This window comes from Leucopleurus acutus (assembly GCF_964270905.1).
Source record: "Leucopleurus acutus genome assembly, chromosome: 1".
Lineage (NCBI taxonomy): Eukaryota > Metazoa > Chordata > Mammalia > Artiodactyla > Delphinidae > Leucopleurus > Leucopleurus acutus.
In genome coordinates this window covers 191,575,600-191,598,270 of record NC_139142.1, presented here as the reverse complement: position 1 = coordinate 191,598,270, position 22,671 = coordinate 191,575,600, and the positions used below count along the sequence as shown (strand labels likewise).

Here is a 22,671-nt window from a genome sequence, read left to right as displayed (position 1 = left end):
CTCCCAACCATTTGGGCTCTCTCCTCTGCCTGCTGCCTCTGTGCTGCTGCCCCTGTTCTCCCAACTACCCTCCATCCTTGGCTACTGGAGCTGTTGGCCTTCTCCTCTGCATGGCTCCCAACCTTTTTCATCATTGAACAATTGACCCATCTCATTGGCCACCGTGTTGATTCCTGTCCTCTGGGAAGGGAAGGGAAGGAAAAGGAACATGGAAAAGAAAGTGACTACGTATGGTTTTGATAGGTAGAACTGTAGGGAAACTTGGTCCTAGGCTGAGGTACTGCCGAGGTACAGATGTATTTGGGGAACTTTTAACAGGAAGATGTGTGACAGGTGAGTATGGTACATGGGGTATACTTAATGAGAGATGAGGCTTACCTCTGCCTCAGAATATGTAACATGTTTTTGTTTACTTGTTTACTGGTTGTCTCTCCCGTTAGAATGTAAGTTCCACGGGAACAAAACTTTGCCTTGTCCACTGCTGTTATCCTTGGTGCCAAAAATAGTGCCTGGCAAATAGTAGGTACTCAATTATTCTTGGTTAAACGCGTGAAGCTCCGAAAAGTAGTTTGCCTGCATATTCTGGAGGTCAGAATAAGAAGATTGAGCTTAATTTTCTTAAGCAGGGGAAGGCCATCAAAGTCCTCCATAGTGGGGTAGTGGTACAACCTGAGTTTTAGTAAGATACCTCTAGGAACAATGGGAATGATAGATGAAAATGACAAAAGATTTGGAGACGCAGTCATTTTAGGAAATGTTTATTTGTATTTTGTGGGACGCTTGTTCAGAAGTATAATGATTTTATTTTTATTTCATGTTTTAAAAGATTCCCAAATGTATCATAAAGGAATTTCGTTAAAATTTCTAAAACACATATTCTAGAAAAAAATTTACCACATGGACAGTTTGTCATCAACATTTGTCAGCTTTGAAAAGTACCAAGAACATTTTCCCTGAAATTTTATGTCATCACCACTTAAAAGTTGGTTTCTCCTATTTGTTATAAATTGCTTTAAAAAGTACATTAAAAATTTTTTATCATAATTGATCATATGATTCATCCATTTCTATAGTTCAGTACAATAGTATACATATTTAATTTTAACATAGTGATTATAATTTAGTAGTGGTTTTCACAAGTTATTTTCAAAAATGGTTATAGATTTTAGATAGACAAAGCCTTAAATATTGGTGATCTTTTCAGTTAATTGCTATATCTTAGTTTTTTTGTTTTTTTTAAGGAATTGAATACAACAAGCATTTATCAAGAGGATTTTATGGGTCAGGTACTTGTCAAGGACTCTGCAGTGTGTGAGATCTTACCCTCCTTACAAGCTAATATGTTTGCTTGTTACTGGCTCATGGCTGTTGGCAGACGACATGACTCTTGGGTCAGAGACAAAGGGCTTCATCATGGCAAAAGCAGTATTAGTGATTCATGTTTATTTGCATTGATTCCCCATGCCCCCTAAGTTCCATGAGGGTGTCACAAAAGACCTACCATGGATGCCTATACAGTAGTGAGTTGTATTCAAGGAGAGGATCCCTGAGCTTAGGGGGTTCACCACTTCTGCAGTAAGGAGTAGCAAGCCTGCTTCTTGGCAGGGGAAAGACATTGCCTCATCCTTCAAGGTTGCTCACTGCAAACGCAACTCGGGAATGGCCCAAGGAAAGAGTGATCAGAGCCTTTGTATTCTTGGCATGCCCAGAAGGAACATGCAGGGACGCTTGGGCCAATGGAGATTGCCTCTCCCAAAGGTACTGTGTTAGTGAGAAAAAAATAGCCTCCTAAAATGAAGTAGGCCAAATCTAAACTACAGTTTTTTGTGGGAAAACACTAGAAATTTTAATTGAAATTGAGATGTACAGCATTACGGATGCTCCCTCTGCTTTGAATAATGCTGCTGACTAGGTCTGTCATCAGTATAATATTGATGGGTGTGTGGAAGGTTAGTTGAAAATGTAGTGGGATTAGTTGAAAATCATTACAGTGTAGTGAATATCAAAATCTAAAAAAATTTAAATTTAGCCTTTCTTGGTTGAATATTGCTATGCTTTTATAGTTTTCTCTGTATATGATTTTAAAAACTGTGATATTTTCAAAGCATAGTGGTGATAGCAACAACCACTGTCACAGCACCAAAAATGGATAACATTTCGTGAAGGCTTACTGTGTGACATACACCATTCAAAGTACTTCTCAACTCACTATCCTGACAATAACTCTATGAAATAGGTACTATTTATTTTGCATAAGAGGAAACTAAGGCACAGAAAGGGTAAGTAATTTACATAACGTCACATCGAATATCAGTTAGGATGCTTTCAGCTACAGTTGACAGAAACTCTGACAAATTGTTGATTTATTATATGACATTCCAGGAAGACCAGAAGTGTGATGGGTTTCAGAGTTGAGTCAATGGCTAAACAAAGTCAGCAGTCGAAATTATTTCCATCTTTTTTTTTTTTTTTTGCGGTACGCAGGCCTCTCACTGCTGTGGCCTCTCCCGTTGCGAAGCACAGGCTCCGGACGCGCAGGCTCAGTGGCCATGGCTCACAGGCCCAGCTGCTCCGCGGCATGTGGGATCCCCCCAGACCGGGGCACGAACCCGCGTCCCCTGCATCGGCAGGCGGACTCTCAACCACTGCGCCACCAGTGAAGCCCTATTTCCATCTTTTTAAAAGCTCGTCATCTGTGCGCTGGCTCTGCCCTCTGGCTGACCCCTCTTGTGGTCACCAGATGACTGTGCCAGTTCCTGGCCTCATTTCCACACGTGGCAATGTCCAGAGTCATAGAGGAAGCCTCTCCCTGGTGCTTCTGTGTCAAAAGCTTTCCCACAAGCCCCCGACAGATCTTTTCTCCCGTCACACTCACCAGCACTGAGTCCCACACCCACCCCTAAAATATCTGACCAGAAGAATGGGATCACTGTGGTGGGCTGAGACCAGACGAGGGTTACCCTTGATACTGGGAATATGATCACCCTCCCCTGAGTTCCATGGGAGATAAATCTGAGGCTCTGCCAGCGGTAAAAAGAGAGGGCTTGCCATGGGGTGCCCCCCATCACGGTCTGCCCCACCTGGTCAGCAGACAAGTGAGGGGTAGAAACACAGACACTCTGTCTACAGAGCCTGCGCTGAAAAGTCTGGGAATTCTACTTGAGCTTTCACGGCTCTCTTTTTTCACTTGACATTTTAGAAACCAATAGCTATGGTAAGTTTGGTCAAATTGACAGAGAGAGTACATCCAGAAAACTGGCCTTCTTGTTACAGTTTGAGATGCCCGTAGTTAAAAGTCTGCAGGAGGACATTACAAATACTTGCTCCTAGTTAGATTTTTTGGGGGGAATTCTGTTTAAAATCAAATACAGTACAGTGGTGTGATTACCTTAAAGAAGAAGTTCTCAAATGTTTTGGTTTCAGGACCTCTTTACAGTCTTAAAAATTATAGGGTCCCTCCAAGAGCTTTAGTTTATGTTATATTTATTCAGAGTTACCACATTAGAAATTTTAAAGGAGAGACGTTTAAAATAATGATAAACCAATTCTGTGTTAGTATAAATAATGTATTTTGAAGAAAAACGAACTCTGTTTTTCAAAACAAAAACTTTAATGAGAATAGTGTCATTGTTTTACATTTTTGCAAGTGCTCTCAATGCCTGGCTTAATGGAACATAGCTGAATTCTCCTGTCGGCTTCTGCATTCAATCTGTCATCCAGTCACATAACCTGTAGCCTCTGGAAAACTCCACTGAACACTTGTGAGAGAATGATAATGGAAAAGGCAAATAGAATTTTAATATTGTTAGGAAAATAATTTTGACCTGTGGATTCCCTGAAAGAGTGTCCTGGAACCTCCAGGGGTTCCTCAGACCACACTTTGAGAACCTCTATCTAAAAGTAATTTTGCTTGCTATGCCCGTGCATAATTTATAATGGCTTCAAGCAGAAGCACACATAAAACGCAAATAAGATATTAAAAGTAGGCTCATAAATTGGTCATGTCTCAGAAAATGGAAATAAGATGAGTATCAGTGGAGCCATGTGCTCGTGTCCAGAGAATCTGATAATTCAGCAGAGTCCTGGGGAAAACCCCTAGTCATGAGCAGATAATTCAGTGGTTTCCTCACTTCACCAGTCCTCTGAATCTGTAAAATACGATTTGCATGAAATATGCTCCCTAAATATATTTTTAAGGAAATATCTACTATATAAACCACAGTTAATCTCTCCTTCCTCCCTTTTTTTTCTTTTTCAGATTTAACATTTCAGATGATTTGAAGGTTGGCTTTTTCAGCACAGACCATGCTACTCAAACGGATTCCAGTGAGATTTTGCCATTAAAAGAGTTGAGTTCATCTACACAAAAGCTAGTGCAGGTAAATCTGGATTTATTTTGAAACTTCTGAGATAATTTGTGGGTACTGTTTGCCTTTATGTCTTTCCTTGACAGAAGTGAAATGATTAGCATTTTAAAAATATTAATATCTTTTACACACTGAGTTGGATGACAGGTGTGTTTTTAAAATTATTAGTATAGGGGCTTCCCTGGTGGCGCAGTGGTTGAGAGTCCGACTGCCGATGCAGGGGACGCGAGTTCGTGCCCCGGTCTGGGAGGATCCCACATGCCGCGGAGCGGCTGGGCCTGTGAGCCGTGGCTGCTGAGCCTGTGCGTCCGGAGCCTGTGCTCCGCAGCGGGAGAGGCTACAGCAGTGAGAGGCCCGCGTACCGCAAAGTAAAATAAAATAAAATTATTAGTATAAACTACTACTTCATTTGTGTCATATTTATGTCATGCTCATATATGTTAACTTGTTTAGTGAAATGTTTTCTTACTCTCTTTGGAATTCTTTTGACATCTGTGAACATTTACTATTTACGATATTTTAAAAAATTACAAAATATTTTTGGCATATAGAAAAATGTCAAGAATAATATACAGTAGTGAATAACTGTGTCACCCATGGTCAGGGAGGAAGAAATTTTCCTCTGTCCCTCTAGGTTCTTCTGGCTGGTCTAAGAATTAAATTGACATGAGACAGATTAACAGGAGAAAATCCAACAAAAATTGAATAGCATATATGTGGGAGAGACCCAGGAAAACTGAGTAACTTGCCAAAATAGCCAAAGCTCTCACCTTCAGCCAAAGACAAAAGAGGATGTTGAGGATAGTGGTTTGGGACTTCGTAGGAGAGGAAGACAATTCACATGAAGAAGGAAAAGCAAATATTTGGTAAACAAATGTTTGCAGGGCCATGCAGAGACAGTGGGACACAGAGATGAATTTTAAGTGACTTTGCTAGGTTCCTCCCAGTCTACACAGCTAGTGCATATTATACTATAGTTATCTATGGTGCTAGCTCCCTTCCTGGAACAGGTCCTCTATCTGCATTCTTCTAGGAAGTTATGGGGAAGGTCAAAGTTTCTTCCTGAGTCTCTGGGGCCTTAAAAATAATCAGCCTAAATAAATCCTCATGCCAAAGAGACACAATTTGAGGTGGCAGATTTTGCTCCCCTGTACTACCATACAGCTTTTTCAGATCTCCGTATTCTATCATATTTCCTTTGGGGCTTTAAAAAAATTTTTTTTAAATTTTATTGAAGTATAATTGATTTACAATGTTGTGTTTATTTCTCTGTACAGCAAAGCTTTGGGGCCTTTTCGATTGTAAAGAAACAGAACATTTCATACACATTAGATATCAAGAGTTATTATTAAAAGTCCTAATCAATAAAACTGTGACATAGGGTGGCATACTACTACAAATACTTCAGGTTGCTTTGCTTCTGTTTTTTCACTTAACAACATAACTTGGAAATCATTTATGTACGTTGGTACATAAAGAGATTCCTCATCTATTTTACAAGTACATTGTATCACAAACTGGCATCATTTATTTAGCTATCCTCCTACTGATGGACATCATTTTGGTTGTTTCACATCTTTTACTGCAATGAATAATTCTGTACATACTCACATGCCAGTAAAACTGGGATGTAAATTCTTAAAAGTGAAATGTCTGAGTCAGAGGATGCATGCATTAGTCATTGTGAAGGATGTTGCCAAGTTGCCCTGCATAGAAATTATACCAATTTACACTCCCACTTTTGAGGATGTCTCTTTTCCCACTTACGTCCCAATTTATTGTCTTCTTTTATGCCTTCAGAAAAGTGTTATAACTTTATTCCTTTGCAACTAGCATCTAAATGAGTAAGTTCCGGTCAGTAGAATTTAGGTGGAAATATTGGGTGGCCGCTTTGGGCAACCTTTAAGGCACAGTTCCGATGCACTGTCTGCCACTTTACCTCTTGCTCATCCTGTCCCTCTTTCCTTCCTCTCTTTCTTTCTTGCCCTCCTCTTTTTACTTCAGTGCCTAGACCAGGGATGCTACCAGTTACACCATGATTTTGAGGTATACAGAAGACTAAGGAGATAGAAGGATCTTGGGTCATTTTCACCACCTAGTGAAAGAGAAGTAAACCTACCTCTCTTTTATGCTTCTGTTATTTGGATTTTTTAATATAGTTGAACCAAAATCTGATGCAATATGCTTAAATCAGATTAAGGATGTTTATTTCAAATTAGTGAGAGACATTTTTTTAAAAAAAATCATGAATGGCTGGATTTGAATGCTTTTCATGGATCTGTTGAGATGGTCATACAGTCATATGGTTTTTCTCCTTTATCTGATGATGTGAAGAAATTCGAGTTTTTGATAGTAAACCTGGAACGAACCCAACTGGACTATAATATTTCCTTTTGCATTGCATTATTTGCTGTTAATTTACTAAGGATTGTTTTCCATCTATGTTCGTAAGTGAGGTTGTCCTATAATTTTCTTTTCTCCTTATGCTGTTGTTCAGTCTTGGTAGCAAAGTCATAGTATTGTCATAAAGTGAGTTGGGAAGTGTTCCCTAGTCTATTCTCTGGAATTACTGGCTTGAGATTGGAAGTATCTATTTCTTCAGTGTAAACTTGCATGTAAAACAGTCTGTGCTTATTTTTACTGCTATTGTTTTGTTATGGTTATATTAAGGTTTTCTTAAATCTTCTTGGGTCGTTTTGATGTTATATTTTTCTACAAAATATTCAAATTGTTGGTTATGGTGTTGATTATTGTCTTTGCATATCGTTTTTAGGTCTTTATTGTATCTGTAGTTATATTTCTTTTAAAATTCTTAATATGGTCTTCATACCTCCTCTTTTTTCTTGATGAATCCTGACAGTGTTATCTATTTCATTAATTTTTTTCAGAGACCCTACTTCTGGATTTATTAATCCTTTCTATCGTATCTTTATTTTCTAGTTCATAAATGTCTTTTCTTATCTTTATTATTTATTTATGTGTTTTTAAAATATTTATTTGTTTATTTTATTTGGTTGCATTGGGTCTTAGTTGCGGCAGGCGGGCTCCTTAGCTGCAGCTCACCAGCTGCTTAGTTGTAGCATGTGGGCTTCTTAGTTGTGGCATGCAAACTCTTAGTTGTGGCATGCATGTTGGGACCTAGTTCCCTGACCAGGGATCAAACCCAGGCCCCCTGCATTGGGAGCTCGGAGTCTTATCCACTGCGCCACCAGGGAAGTCCCTCTTATCTTTATTATTTAATTCCTCCTACTATCTTTGGGTTTACTCTGTTTTTCTTTTTCTATTTTTTTTTTTTTTTTTTTTTTTTTTTGCGGTACGCGGGCCTCTCACCGCCGCGGCCTCTCCCGCCGCGGAGCACAGGCTCCGGACGCGCAGGCTCAGCGGCCACGGCCCACGGGCCCAGCCGCTCCGCGGCATGCGGGATCCCACCGGACCGGGGCACGAACCCGTGTCCCCCGCATCGGCAGGCGGACTCCCAACCACTGCGCCACCAGGGAAGCCCTGTTTTTCTTTTTCTAATTCTGTGAATTGGATCTGGGTATTAGATGGGATGTCATATAGCTCCATGTACAGACAGTGCAACTATATTGACTTAACAGGAAGTCTTGGGTTAGAATATCTGGAGTTAAAAGTTAGGGCAGTAGCTCCCTGATGTCATCTGTGTACCAGATTCATTTTATCTTTTCACAGGTCCATCATTAGTGCATGGATTTTGCTATCATATTTCTGACTTCACAGTAACAAGATGGCTGCTCCATTTCCAGCCTCCATCTGCATTTCACAGAGGAAGGAGAATAGGGGAGAAGTGGAATGGAGTGGTGGTAGCTCTACTAAAAAAGCAAAAACTTTCCATCGAAAACCCCAAAGTATTTATCGTTGGCCTTAACTACATCACATGACCCCTTTAACTGCAAAGGGTTCTGAAGGCGTGAGTATATTGGCGAGGCACATTACTGCCCCGACAAAGTCATGCTTCTCTCAGTAAGGAAGGACCTGTGTGATGGACACGGGGCTCTTAGCTATCCATGCCTACAGGTCATTCATTTTGAGGCTCCCTTCTTTCCTTTCACAAGCATTTAAAGACAGTATAAATGACAATATTTAAGGCAATATAGTCCTACTAATTACTTCTTTAACGTCATCCCACAAATTTTGAGATGTAGTTTTTTTATTAGTATTTAGATTCAAGTGCTCCAATTTCCCATTTATTTTGTTGGCCCATTGTTTAATAAGAAGTTGGTTAGATCTCCACGTGTGCTCTTTAGTTACTGTTATGTTGCTGAGTTTTAACTTCAGTGCTTTGTTGTCAGCGGACAGTCTTTGTGAGATGAATTATTTGGTCTATGTTGCGACCTGTCCTGAGGCTTTGTGTGAGGTCAGTCTTCATTATTGTGCCATGGAAATGAGAAATTAAAAATAACCTGTATTTGTTGAGTGTGTGTATATACATATATGTATATATATTCACACACACATGTACATGTGCGTATATATACATATATGCACATACACATATTGTCCATTTTGTTCAATATTAATATACCTATATTAACATTCTTCGAGACGTTGTTTGCCTGGTAAAACTTTCTTATTTCTACGCTGACCTCAGTTCTGTGTCATTGTGTCTTAGGTATGTCTCTTGTAAACTGATCCATGGGAGTCTTGGGCCAGTAGAAGTTTTTTTGACCATACCAGGATTCCTGTCCCTCGCTTCTTCAGAACAAGCCGTCCATATGGGGCTGGATCTCCTAAAGGCAAAGTCATTTCATCTTGTCCCTGGAATTTAAGGAATTCTTTAAGCTTTCACTTGCTCTAGAATTTTTTTTCGTATTTCTCAAAATAGTAGCCTTCATAAGTTGACAACATGGTATAAAGAAGGAGTCTGAGTCAGTCACTACTCTGTTCAAATCTGGACCTTCCGCTTACCGGCCACGTAATGTTGGACTAGTTAGTCACTTAACCTCTCAAAGTCTTGATATCCTCAACTGCAAAATAAAACCTCCCACATAGTATCAGGATGCTAAAACCGAGCTTCTTCCCAGGGTGCTAGTAGCCAGGTATCAAATTCCAAAGTGAGTGTAAGATCCCATTTGCAGAATTTACGAAGAGAATGTTACACATCAGATCAATGACTCTTAGCTCTTTAATCAGACCAAGGATAATAAAAACGGGGATCAGGAGGTGAAGGGGAAAAATTGCCGAAGCAATTTCTTTAGGAAACACTGTTGCCCTGCTCTTTCTGGGGGAGGGGTAGCGGAAGGGCTCTTCCTCGGCTCAAAGCCGGTAAGGCAGGCTTCCGTGGAACTTGAAATGTGTTTGCTGCTATTGGAAGACTCAGAGGTCCGGCGCCGATTCATGTGCAAGGAAGCTAATGTGGGCTGGGGCAAGAAGGGGGAGCGGCTGAGCTGGGATCAGCCTGCACTGCCAGAGTTGCCGGGGTGAGGGTTGTGTGATTGTTTCTTGTGGACCACATGTGGCCTCTGAGAAAAAGAGAGAGAGCGCCAGCTTGGGGCCATTCTGGGTCCTCTCCAGTTGACGGATTGAGAAGGACAGAGGGCCCCCAACAGAAGGGAGAAGAAAGGGTGAAACTCTAGATTCATAGGGCCCGAGGGCGGAGTAACAGTGACCACCTGGAGTAGAGAAGCAGCTGCTTGTCCCTGTGCATCCACAGGAGAGAGGGTACCTGCAGCGGGAACCTCTAGAGAAGCTGTGTTGGTGCCCGAGGGAAGAAGGGTCGTTCTCCTGTCCTACCAGACCAGGGTGAAGCCCCCCGCCAGGTAGGAACAGCCGTGTCCCTTTATCCCTTCTGCCTTGTCTGTGGTGGAGAAGCAGCTGGGGTGTGGGGGGAGGAGGTAAGAGGGGAGAGAGCTCAAGAGTGAATCCCACTCTTTTCCTTAAAGATGTGCAGGTGCCAGCTACTGCCCTTGGCCTGGAGTGCAGGGAGCAGCCTTACCTATGAATGAAGTTGGAAGTGTCACATTCTAAATGCTACTTTCGGGCTGTGTTTTGAGTGGTGATGGGACTTTCTGTTCCCAAGAATGAGTAGGAATTGCTTACAGTTTCCATTCAGGGCGAGGGAAGATTACCTAGTGAATACATTTTATTTTTTATTTTATTTTTTGAATTAAATATTTATTTATTTTGGGCTGCATTGGGTCTTAGTTGCAGTGTGTGGGCTTCTCTCTAGTTGTGGCTCGGGCTCCAGAGTGCATGGGTTCTGTAGTTGTGGTGCACGGGCCTAGCTGCCCCGTGGCATGTGGGACCTTAGTTCCCCGACCAGGGATGGAACTCACGTCACCTGCATTGTAAGGCGGATTCTTAACCATTGGACCACCAGGGAAGTCCTAGTGAATACATTTTAAATAGACAGTGGGAGACAAAAATACATTGAGTTTGGATGATACCAACCAGTTCTTAGTCAACACATTGGTTATATATTTAAGTGCTTGGCTAGTAAATTCACAACAAATGTTGATTCTTGCCCATTTTTCCTGATCTGAAAATCACATATTGAAAATTATTTTTTCAAACGTGTTTTGATTCATGGCAAAGGATAACTTACTCTGTATGGGAGGAAACTGCTGGGAACCTCCTCTCCCTTCGTCCATCAGCATGTATTAGTTTGGCAGATTAACTGGAATCCCCAGTGTACATGACTTTGGAGAGGTAATCTTCAATTCAGGACAAGCCCCTGACCAGGTGCCCAAGTGATCTGCCCAGACCAGGCCAGGTGCTAGAATCTTTACACAGAGGGCCCTTAACTCTCTACAATAACGTATGTTTTTCCATTTTTAGATTATTAAATCTCTTCAGGTGGATTTTGGGTTCCTCAAACAATTGATTCCACTGAAGTTTGAGGACCGTCTTAGAGAGGAATCTTGCAGACTTTTCACTTCTCTACATGACAGGATCCTGACAATCGAAAAACGTTACCAACAGGTAGAAGTTCTCTCATTTCCTCTGTTTCGTATGTGGATTAATTTTATGTTTAGATGTGTAGATACTACAGTTTTTAGCTTAGCAACTTATGAGGGCAATTTAATTTGTATGTGTTGTGTATCATGTGATGACTACATAAAGCTGTATGGTACCTATAGCTTTACTATGTGCAGAAACTTTTGTGAGTACCCTGTGTATGAACTCATTTAAGGCTCATGACTAACCTAGGTACAAAGTAGATACAATTATTTTACCCCTTTTACAGATGAGGAAACCAAGGCACAGAAAGGTTAATTCACTTGCTCAAGGTCACCATTTAAAAAACCATCAGGGTTTAGGTTCCAGACCAGAGAGTTTAATGCTTGAATTTCAGCCCTTAACTACAGTTTTATATGACTTGTGTTTTAATGGCTCCGTAGGAGCCAAAGACATGAAAACTCTGCTGCTCTGAGGAATTTCCTAAAATCTTTGATCAGGTTAGCATATTTATCTGTCATTAAGAACAGGCATCAGTGTTATTTTTCTGTTATAAAACAAAACACCCACGTGTTGTTGACCCCACCATTCAAAGTACCTTTTAATGCATTTCCTCTTTAAATCCCTCAACAATCCCTAAGTGGAAATCCTCTCATCCCTGCTCTGCAGATAAGGAAACTGAGCCACCAAGGTTAAGTCACTTGCTTAAAGTCAGACAGATAGTAAGTGGCACAGTAACATTGAAATCCAATTCTGCCTGACTCTAAAGCCCATTGGTGGTTTACACTCCATGCTAGAATCAAAATTCATATCAGAATCAAGAGTATTTTTTAACATCTTTATTGGAGTATAATTGCTTTACAATGTTGTGTTAGTTTCTGCTGTATAACAGTGAATCAGCTATACATATACATATATCTCCATATCTCCTCCGTCTTGTGTCTCCTTCCCACCCTCTCTATCCCACCCCTCTAGGTGGTCACAAAGCACCGAGCTGATCTCCCTGTGCTATGCGGCTCCTTCCCACTAGCTATCTATTTTACGTTTGGTAGTGTATACATGTCCATGCCACTCTCTCCCTTCGTCCCAGCTTACCCTTCCCCTGTGTCCTCAAGTCCATTCTCTACATCTGCGTCTTTATTCCTGTCCAGCCCCTAGGTTCTTCAGAACTCTTTTTCTTAGATTCCATACAAGAGTATTTTTTTAATGTACTATCTTTCATTGTTATCCATAACAGATAGGATCAAATAATTTGATTAATCAGAAAGTGACTCTAGTTTGTGGATTAGTGGCCCTAGATTTCTTTCCATGAGCATAATTCATCCAAAAATACCAGGACCAGAAGAGGATGTGAACTCCAAATAGATTTCACTATTTTATTTTATTTTTAATTAATTTTTATTGGAGTATAGTTGCTTTATAATGTTGTATTAGTTTCTGCTGTGCAGCAAAGTGAATCAGTTATACGTATACATATATCCACTCTTAAAGAGTTCCTTCCCATTTAGGTCACCACAGAGCACTGAGTAGAGTTCCCTGTGCTATACATTAGGTTCTCATTAGTTATCTATTTTATACATAGTAGTGTATATATGTCAATCCCAATCTCCCAACTTATCCCATCCCCCGATTTCACTATTTTATAAGCAGTTCTAAGACATTAGAAAGACTATGATATGGAAGATGAGAGAAAACGTTCACATCATCTATTTATTTTATCCATATGAGCTCTCTATTGCTTTTGGTTCAGTGTAAGTGAAAATGGAATGTGTTGTATTAGCTGTAAACATAGGGGAAATCATTATAAAGTGAAGTTTTTGAGAGAGCATATGATTTGAATGATGGTTTTATACTGAGCCCCTCCCTTGTAGGTGTGAGAGTTGCATTTGGAAATCCATTGTGGTGCTTGTTGTATTTATTTTTCATTTGCAGAATGAGGATACCTTAAGAAAATGCTACAATCAGCAGCTGGCCGATGCCATAGCTACTATCAAAGGAATGTACCAGGTGAGTTTTGAGTGCCATCGTGGGTGAAACCGGCTTGATATCTTGTGAGTGCCCAGGGTGGGGCTCACCATGGGTTCCCAGTCAGCGATTATAGCTTTGAAGGTCTAAGATTGTTCATGCTTACTTTAAACTGACCAAAATAACACTTTATGGTGACAGATAGAACTTTTCAGAAACTGAAAAATTCCAGTCTGGTATCTAGTCCACCTGGGCAAGCGATGCAGTATTCCAGAGTTTGTTTGGTGAGCATGCGGTTCGATAGAAGGAGGTCAGGGAGTCTCAAGAGAAGCTTCTTCAGGTCTGTAGTAAATCCCAGGGAACAGTCTCAGATCCTCAAAGGAGTAACTTTTCTAATGATGGGGACGCGATCTATCTTCCAGACACCATGCTTCCTTCTCTTGATCATTTCCAGTCATTATTTTTTCATCTTAGCGAGGACCTTGTGATTCTTTTAGTATTTATAACTATAATCTTGTCTTTCATTGCAGTATATTTCCATAAAGCAATATTGCTTTCTTTACAGCAAATCGTGCTTTGATTGCATACCTCTTTTTCATGGTACTGAACACCTTTGATTTAATTATGTGATTGCTTGTTACGTGTCTCTGTTTTGTGCTGGACTGTAAGCCTTACAAGGGTAGGGACGCTTGTCTTGCGCACCGCCATGCCCTGCCTCTTAGCTCTGTGCCTGGTACACAATTAGCAATCAGCTAAAAATTGCTAAGTGAATGGAGGTTGCCTGAACTTGTGGCAGATACTGGTGGTTCCACTGTCATTCTTCCCCTTCCTTTTTTTATTGGCAGAAGCACTTCTTACTATGAAGCCAAAATGCTAGATCCTTTCTCAGCTTCTTTGCCAGCTATGGCATGAACAAGGGCAAGTTCAGGTCCAATGTGACCTGAAAGTAAGTTAACTGTGAGGTTTAGAAAGGAGGTTCTTCTTCTTTTTGGCTGTGCCTTGCAGCATGTGGGATCTTACTTCCCCTACCAGGGATCGAACCCCTGCCGCCTGCAGTGGAAGCTCGGAGTCTTAACCACTGGACCGCCGGGGAAGTCCCTATTCTTTTTTTTTTTTTTAATTAAAAGAGACTCAAGGGAAAATATACCCCTCTTTTTCTTTGTTTGACATTATTATGTCTCCTTCTGATGCTTGGAATTGCTGCAACCAACCTAAAAGCAAGGAGTGGGATACTTAGGATGTGCTAAGGGTAGCAGACTAGAAAAACAGAGAGCACTGGGGTCCTTCATGACATCACCGAGCAACTAACTAACTCTGGACTTGCCCTGCCTCTGGCCCTTTTATGTCATGAGACAAAAACCCCCTTAGAATTTAAGCCACTGTTAATTGCCTGTTCAGTTACCTGTGGCTAAAAATATCCCAGAACCTATTGCCCTGTCAACAGCCTCTGTGACTCTGGGCCAAGTTGTGTTTCCAAAGGTGACCCTGACACTGTCTCCCACTCACCTGCTCTTCCGCAAGGTTTCCTTGCTTCTTCCTCACCCAGAGGTGGAGCCTAATTCCCCATCCCTGGATCTGAGGGGCCTCCGTGACTTGGTCATAAAGACAGAATGTGACGCTGCATGACTTCGAAGGCAGGGACAAAAGAAGCCTTGCAACTACATCCTATGCTCTCGGGATGTTTGCTCTCTGGATTCTCGCCTTCCGAATCCAGCTGCCATGCTGTTAGGAGCCCAAGCCATTTGGAGAGTCTGCATGTGGGTACTGGGGCCATTGGCCCAACTGAGCCCAGCCTTCAAGTCATCCAGCCCCCAGGCATTTAGTCTTGCCATCTGGGGTCCTGGCAAGGAGCAGGAGTGTGCCGTCCTGCTACTCCTGTCCTAATTCCTTAGTGAGTGACCATGAGAAATAGTTGTTTTATGCCACTAAGTTTGGGGAGCAGGGTTATGCAGCAATGACTAGATAGCTGGAACGGTATCCTTACGCTCACATCAATAAGGGATTTAACTGCATTTGTTGGATAAATTACTTCCCTCGTGGTTCTGCCAGCACAATATAGCATCATGGTTAGGAGTTAGCATAGTGTATGTTTTAATACAAGGACTTGGGAGTCAAACTACTGCTTTCGAATCCTGGCTCTGCCACTTAATTGCGTGTGACCTTGGGCAAAATACTCACCCTCTCTGCCTCAGTTTCTTCATCTGTCCGATGAGGATCATATTAGTACCCAGCTCATAGGCCTGTTTTGAGGATGAAATGAACTGATGCTGGTGAAGCACTTACAACAGTGTTGGGCACATGATAAGTGCAGTCTAAATGTTTGTGAAACAAATAAGCTCTTATACAAATTCATGACACTCCTTGGTGTTGGTGTCTTTTTCTGGCCCTTTATTATCCCGTGTTAGTGTTTAGGCTTACAGTTTTCTGTCCACTGACCACAGATTTCAGATATAGTAAAGTGCCCTGAAGATATCTGTAATCCTTATCAATTTTTATTATGTTGAGGCATATGAAATTGCCATTTGCTCTTACAGTTCTGTTCTGAACATTCTTGTACTGTCTTAGGTACACATGTGCAAGAGTGCTTTTAAAGTATGTTTGTAAGAGTGGAATGGAGAGTATGTGGATTTTCATATTTATTATCTAAGGCCAAGAGCCTTCCAAACTGATCATAATATGAAAATATTTGTTACTCTTCTTCGTCGAGACTTGGTATTGTCAGATGTTTAAATGTTTGTTGATCTCCTGGACATGAAACTATTTTATTTTGTCTGATTTGTGTTTCCCTTGTTATTAATACGGTTAACCCTTTTAGAAATATGTGTATTGGGGCTTCCCTGGTGGCGCATTGGTTGAGAGTCCGCCTGCCGATGCAGGGGACACGGGTTTGTGCCCCGGTCTGGGAAGATCCCACATGCTGCGGAGCGGCTGGGCCCGTGAGCCATGGCCGCTGAGCCTGAGCATCCGGAGCCTGTGTGCCGCAACGGGAGAGGCCACGACAGTGAGAGGCCCGCGTACCACACACACAAAAAAAATGTGTATCGGCCATTCAGTTTTCGTGTTCTGTGATGTGCCTGTTCAAATTCATTGTTTATTGTGTTATTTGTTTTCTTTTTGGTTAATAAGAGTATTTTAAAGAACATATTTTGGATACTCATCTTTTGTTTGTTTTATGTGTTGCACATGTCTTCTCTTGGTTTTTTGTTCACTCTTTTTTTTAAATTTTTTAATTTTTTGGCTGCATTGGGTCTTCGTTGCTGCGCACAGGCTTTCTGTAGTTGTGGCTTCTCTTCTTGCAGAGCACGGGCCCTAGAGCACGTGGGATTCAGTAGTTGCTGCATGTGGGCTCAGTAGTTGTGGTGCACGGGCTTAGTTGCTCTGCGGCATGTGGGATCTTCCCGGCCCAGGGCTTGAACCCGTGTCCCCTGCATTGGCAGGCGGATTCTTAACCACTGTGCCACCAGGGAAGTCCCCTGTTTACTCTTCTTACAGTGTTCTTTAATAAACCAAAGTGGTTTTTTTACATTAATGTAGTCAAACTCCTATATTTTCCTCATGGTTTCCACGTTCTGTGTTTTGTTTTAAAAATGCTGCTATATCTTAAAGTCTTCTAAGATTTTTATATTATTGTCTTTTACATACATACAGGTCTTTAATCCACTGGGACTGATTTTTAGTATTGATGTGAAGGAGGGATTAATTTTTTCCCCATAATGATCCCCCAGGTTCTCAAGTTAATAACAGAAGATAATGTGTCATGTCAGAACTCCATGTATGTGTGTAGGTTAGATTTGGGGTATTTTGTTCTGTTCCATTCGTTAGATTATCTGTCCTTGTGGGAAGTCCCACTAAAATTAATGTTACCCCAAAACTGGGTTCACCTCTTGGTGGGTGTTGAGCCAAAAGACACAACCAAGCTGAAGACTGGGAGAAGGAAGGACTTATTACTTGCAGCAAGTAAGGGGAACACTGGGGATCTCTCACAGAGCAATGTCTCCCCAAACAGCAAAATTGGGGATGTTTAAACTAAGGGTTCATGCATATTCATAAAGGGACTTGGGCAGAGGAGAATTCAGCACAGAATTGGGGCAAAGGTTGACAGAGTCTTGGCTTTGGTTGATTGAAGTCAAGAGGGTCAACATCATTCTGTCCTCCACCTGGGTGGGGGCCTTAGTTCCTGCAGAACTGAAGACAGGTGTCAGATGGTTATGTATATCCCTTGAGGAGGAACTAGGACTCTGTTTTCTCGCTGAACTATTGTTTCTTTACTGCTCTTCCTTTGTTCCTTCATTTCCCTCACTTCCCTTTAGATCCTTAATTACTGGGCAAGCATTGTGGCCAGGCTTAGATCACAAAGTGGCTTAAGCCATGCCTGGGTCTCTTTCTCCCGGGACCCCCTACCCCATCTGCTTACATTAATACTTAATTGTAGGTGTTTGGTAAGATAAATTGTCTCATTTTCTTTTTTCAGGATGGCTTAAATATTCATGGCTCTTTCTTTGTTCTTCCATATACATTTTAAAATAAATCTATGTGGGGGGGAGATATTTTCTTCTACCATTCTAGGTTCTTCTGGCTGCTCTGAGAATTCAGTTGACATGAGACAGATTAACAAGAGAAAACAAAAGTTTAATAACATGTACACGTGGGAGAGGCCCAGGAAAACTGAGTAACGTGCCAAAATGGCTGAAACCCTCACCTTAAATACCATCTTCTGCTAGAGACAAAAGAGGATGTTGGGGGTATGGTTTGGGACCTCAAGGGGGAGGAAGGAAATAGAGATGGAAAAGCAAATGTTTGGTAAACAAATGTTTGCTGGGTCCTGCAGAGACAATGGGATACAGAGTGGACCCTAATCTATAGGCCCTGCCAAGTTTCTCCCAGCACACCTAGTCCATATTCTTTACAGATATCTCTAGTGATAGCTCCATTCTGGAGACAGGCCCTTTATCTAAATTCTTCAAGCAGCTAAGGGGGAGGTAACAAGAAAAGCTTTCTGAGTTTTCTGTTTCTTAAAAATAATCAGCCCAATTAATCCTCATGCCAAAGAGACACATTTGGGGATGGCAAATTTTGCTGTCCTACAATTTTACACCATTTCTTCATTCATCTCTGCCAGCTGCACTGTTGGGGCATCTAGCAAATTGTTAAGTAAAAGTGATGACAGCAAGCATCCTTATTTTATATCAATACTGAATACAGTATTTCAACATTACACATAATACTTGCCGTAGGTATTTCTTTTGCAAAGAGACTTTTGAAAAAATCATGAATGAATTTTAATTTTGTAAAATGTGGGGGTTTTGCATCTATTGAGAGGCCATATGACTTTTTCCCCCTTAATCTATTAGTGTGGTGAAATTAATTAGCTGATTTTTAAAAATGTGAAATCAACCTTACTTTCTTTGTATAAGCTCAGCTTGGTCATGGTGTGTTTTTTTGTTTGTTTCTTTTTAAAATTTGTTCCTGAACTTAGTGTGTTAATCTTTTGCTTAGGATATTTTAAACCTGTGAACATCAGTGTGGTGAGCTATACTTCTCCTTTTTTTGCGGTACGCGGGCCTCTCAGCGTTGTGGCCTCTCCCGTTGCGGAGCACAGGCTCCGGACGCGCAGGCTCAGCGGCCATGGCTCACGGGCCCAGCCGCTCCGCACCATGTGGGATCCTCCCGGACCGGGACACGAACCCGTGACCCCTGCATCAGCAGGCGGACTCTCAACCACTGCGCCACCAGGGAAGCACCTACTTTTCCTTTTTTATACTATTCTTTTTGGGTTTGGGAATCAGGATTATGGTAGCTTCACAAAATGAGCTGGGAAATGTTATCTGCATTTTGTTTCCTAGGAGCATTTGTGTAAAATTAGAACTTTTTCTTCCTTAAATATTTAGAACAGCCAGGGAAGCCACCTGGGCCTAGAGGAGTTGATTGATTGATTGACATATTTTGAACTCCCAATTTCCTTACTGATTATGAGACTATTTGGGGTTTGTATTCCTTTCGAGTCAGATATAGTGAAATATTTGTCTAGGGCCTTTATTTCCTTTAAACTCAAAAATGTGTTGGAATAAAGGCTTAATATATATCTCATTACTCTCGTATATTTTAATCCTATATTTTAAAACCCCACTGCATATTTTTATTACTATTTTATCCATTTTCATTGAGTTTTAAAATATCACTTATCACGTTTTTTATGACTAGGAGTTCTATGCTTGGTTGGTTTGGTTATTTTTTAATGGCTCTGGCTCTTTGCCCGTAACTTGTCCTGTTATTTCTATAAATATATTTCAGTGTACTTGATTCATCTTCCATGTTTCATAATTTCCATGTCTTTCATCTTTGAGGGTCTAATAAGTACTGGCTGTCGCTCATGATATGTCCTTTACTTTCGGGTTTCATGATTTTTGACTGTGAACTCATATTTCTGCAGAAACTCTTTGAGGCCTGGAATAGAGGTGAGTCTCTGTAGAGAAGATTTCTGTTTGCTTCTGTGAGACTCCTGGGTCTGTGACAGCTTTAACCTAATTCTCAGCTTGAGGCATTTTAGACCACCCAGATGTATGAATGTGGGCCATCTCATGCGTATAAAACTCCGAAGAGACTTTTCTCCACCTCTATACTTTGAGCCAAGTTTCCAGACAGGAGGCAATTTCACTTTTACTGGGATGGGAGGAGGTACAGGGTTCAAGGTGGTTACTTCTAGTTCCTTCTCACGCTGAAGAGATGGCCCTTTGGTGTCTCAACCCTAATGGGGTAGTCTCCTATTATTTGGAATCACCACTTTGAGGAAGACCTGTGTGATGCCTTTTCTCTGTGCCCTGTTAAGAGGTGAAAACCAAAGTTCAAATTTACCTGGTTTCGCAATGCCCTGGAGTGCAGGCCAGCTTCAGCGTCCTGCACAAGTCTCTGGATGTCTGCACTCACTTAATTTTGGCTGAGCTGTTCCTCACTTTGTCAGTTTATAGAAGCATTTCGCCTATCTATCCAGAATCTTTGTTGTTTACGAAGTAAGTCAGAATAACATGATTTTGTTTTTTGAAACATGCTTTTGTAATCCTTTGTGTCTTCGACAATTTCTGGGTCACTGATAAACTTGTAGTGTGTATCAAATGCTCAAAAAATATGACAGAATAAGTGACTATCACCCTTTCTATATACTTTTTGTATGTCTAGGAATAGAAAGCCCTGAAAGGATTAAATGCTTTATATGCATCGGTGTTGCGTAAACATGTGCTGGTTAAATATGCTTAGCCAACAGTGTATTAACTGTGGTTCATTGGTTTATCTAATTAAAGAATTATTTTAAAGATATAAAAGTGATTCTTTGAATCTTTGCTTTGGCTTGTTGGCATCGCTTTGATCCATGACCTCAGACAGCCTTCCAAATCCTGGCCACCCAGTTTGTTAAGGCCTAGTCACAAGAAAGAACAGAAGAGTTGAAAAAACAACCAAAGTACACACTTCTGGTTAAGAGGTAACTTTTGGTTAAGTGTAAATGACTCTCTGCTGCCCTCTGGAGGCCAGTTCAGGATACAGGTACAAGTGCTTTTTCAGCTATGGAGCAAGGTTTTAAATCTATTTAACTATTAAAACAATTTCTCGTGTGATATTATAGTACTTTATTTTCAGATAAAAGAAAAAGTTTTGATAAAAATTACACTATATTTAGCTTCTTGTGGTCTTGGAAATGTATCAGCTCTGATTCAGATAAGAAAACACACTACTCTAGGTCCCTCAGACACAGAGGGATTTAGGAGCATATAAAATCCTTAGAGAGGACTTCCCTGGTGGTGCAGTGCTTAAGAATCCACCTGCCAGTGCAGGGGACACGGGTTCGAGCCCTGGTCCGGGAAGATCCCACGTGCCACGGAGCAACTAAGCTTGTACACCACAACTACTGAGCCTGCACTCTAGAGCCTGCGTGCCACAACTACTGAAGCCTGAGCGCCACAACAAGAGAAGCCACCACAATGAGAAGCCTGCACACTGCAATGAAGACCCAATACAGCCAAAAAAAAAAAAAAATCCCTTAGAGAGACTGGAGGAATACAAGTTTGGGAGACTGTCACTAGCTTTCAAATTAATAAGCAATTTTCCCAACGTCATTTGTTGAATATCTTTTCCTTTTTCATTGATTTACGATGTTTCCCTCATGTTAAATGATAAACTGAGGCATGTTACATTTTTAAGGGTTTATCTGAGCAAAAATAAATAAGTCATGGGGAGGTATTGTACGAAATAAGGAATATAGTCAATAAAATTGTAATAATTTTGTATGGTGACAGATGGTAACTTAGACTTACTGTGTGATGATCACTTGGTAATGTACACAAATATTGAACCACTATGTTGTACACCTGAAACTAATATAATATTGTATATCAATTATATTTCAGTAAAAGGGGGGAGGGATGAGTAAAAAGAACAAAATTTTTTTTTAAAGTTTATTTGAGCGAAAATTGATTCGAGTCAGGCAGCACTAAATCAGAAGTAGTTAGGAGCACTCCAGCACAGGAGTCAGGGGAAAAACTTTTATAGAGAAAAGGCAGAAGCAAAGCAAGGAGGTTATTGGCTGTAGCTTAAGTGTTTGCCTTCTAATGAGGAAATGCCTCATTTGCCTTCTAATGAGGAAAAGCCTCATTGTCTGTTTGTGACTGGTTGTGCTTAGGTATTGATTTCTTAACCTTGAGGCATTTACAGGTTCAGGTTGGGGTTTGCTTACATAGGCTGCTAAGGTATTAGAGCCACCTCAGTCTGACGGCCTCCTTGTTTAATTAACACTCATCATACACCAACAATAAGGTTTATCTCAAGGTTATCTCTGCTATTTTGTGGCTATATAAGATTATCTATGCAGTGTTATAGCTCTCCATTGCTGTTTTGGTATTTAATGTTTTTAGCATTATAATATGTTAATATCTGGTAAGTTTGGGTCTTTTTTCATTAGTTCTCTTTCTCAAAAATGTCTTTGATCTCTTATTTTTCCAGATAAATTTTAAAATAATTGTGTTTACTTCCATTCCAAAACGGCCTCCCTTGGCATTTTTATTAAAATGGAACTGTTTGGAAATTTATTCATGAATTTTGGAAGAAATCTGTATCATTTACAATAATCAGTCTTCCTATCCAAGAGTATTTCTTGATTCACTTATGTCTTATTTCATGTATCTCAGTGCAGTTTTATAATTTTATTTATGTGGGTTGTATATCTTTTTCATACAACTAAATTATTCCTAAATATCTTACGTTTTTAGAAGATGAGATAATTTTTGTCATATTTTGAGTATTTTGATATACATGGAAACTTGATTTTTAGCAGCTTTATTGAGATATAATTTACACAGCATAAAATTCATTCATTTAAAGTGTACAGTTCAATGGCTTATAGTATATTTACAGAATTGTGCAGCCATCACCGTAATTG

The 22,671-nt window shown here is 40.6% G+C and overlaps 1 protein-coding gene across 1 annotated transcript in view; it reads left to right on the top strand.

Annotated features, from left to right (window-relative positions):
* Positions 1-322: 322 nt before the first annotated feature.
* Positions 323-22,671, top strand: part of LOC309960575 (uncharacterized protein C10orf67, mitochondrial) — a gene marked incomplete at both ends in the record, with an annotated part of 84,253 nt that continues 61,904 nt past the window's right edge. The window contains 4 exons of the mRNA XM_082837463.1: positions 323-333; positions 4,259-4,379; positions 11,163-11,306; positions 13,215-13,289. Of these exons, the coding sequence (XP_082693589.1) occupies positions 323-333; positions 4,259-4,379; positions 11,163-11,306; positions 13,215-13,289 (351 nt within the window). The remainder of the gene's footprint in view (positions 334-4,258; positions 4,380-11,162; positions 11,307-13,214; positions 13,290-22,671) is intronic.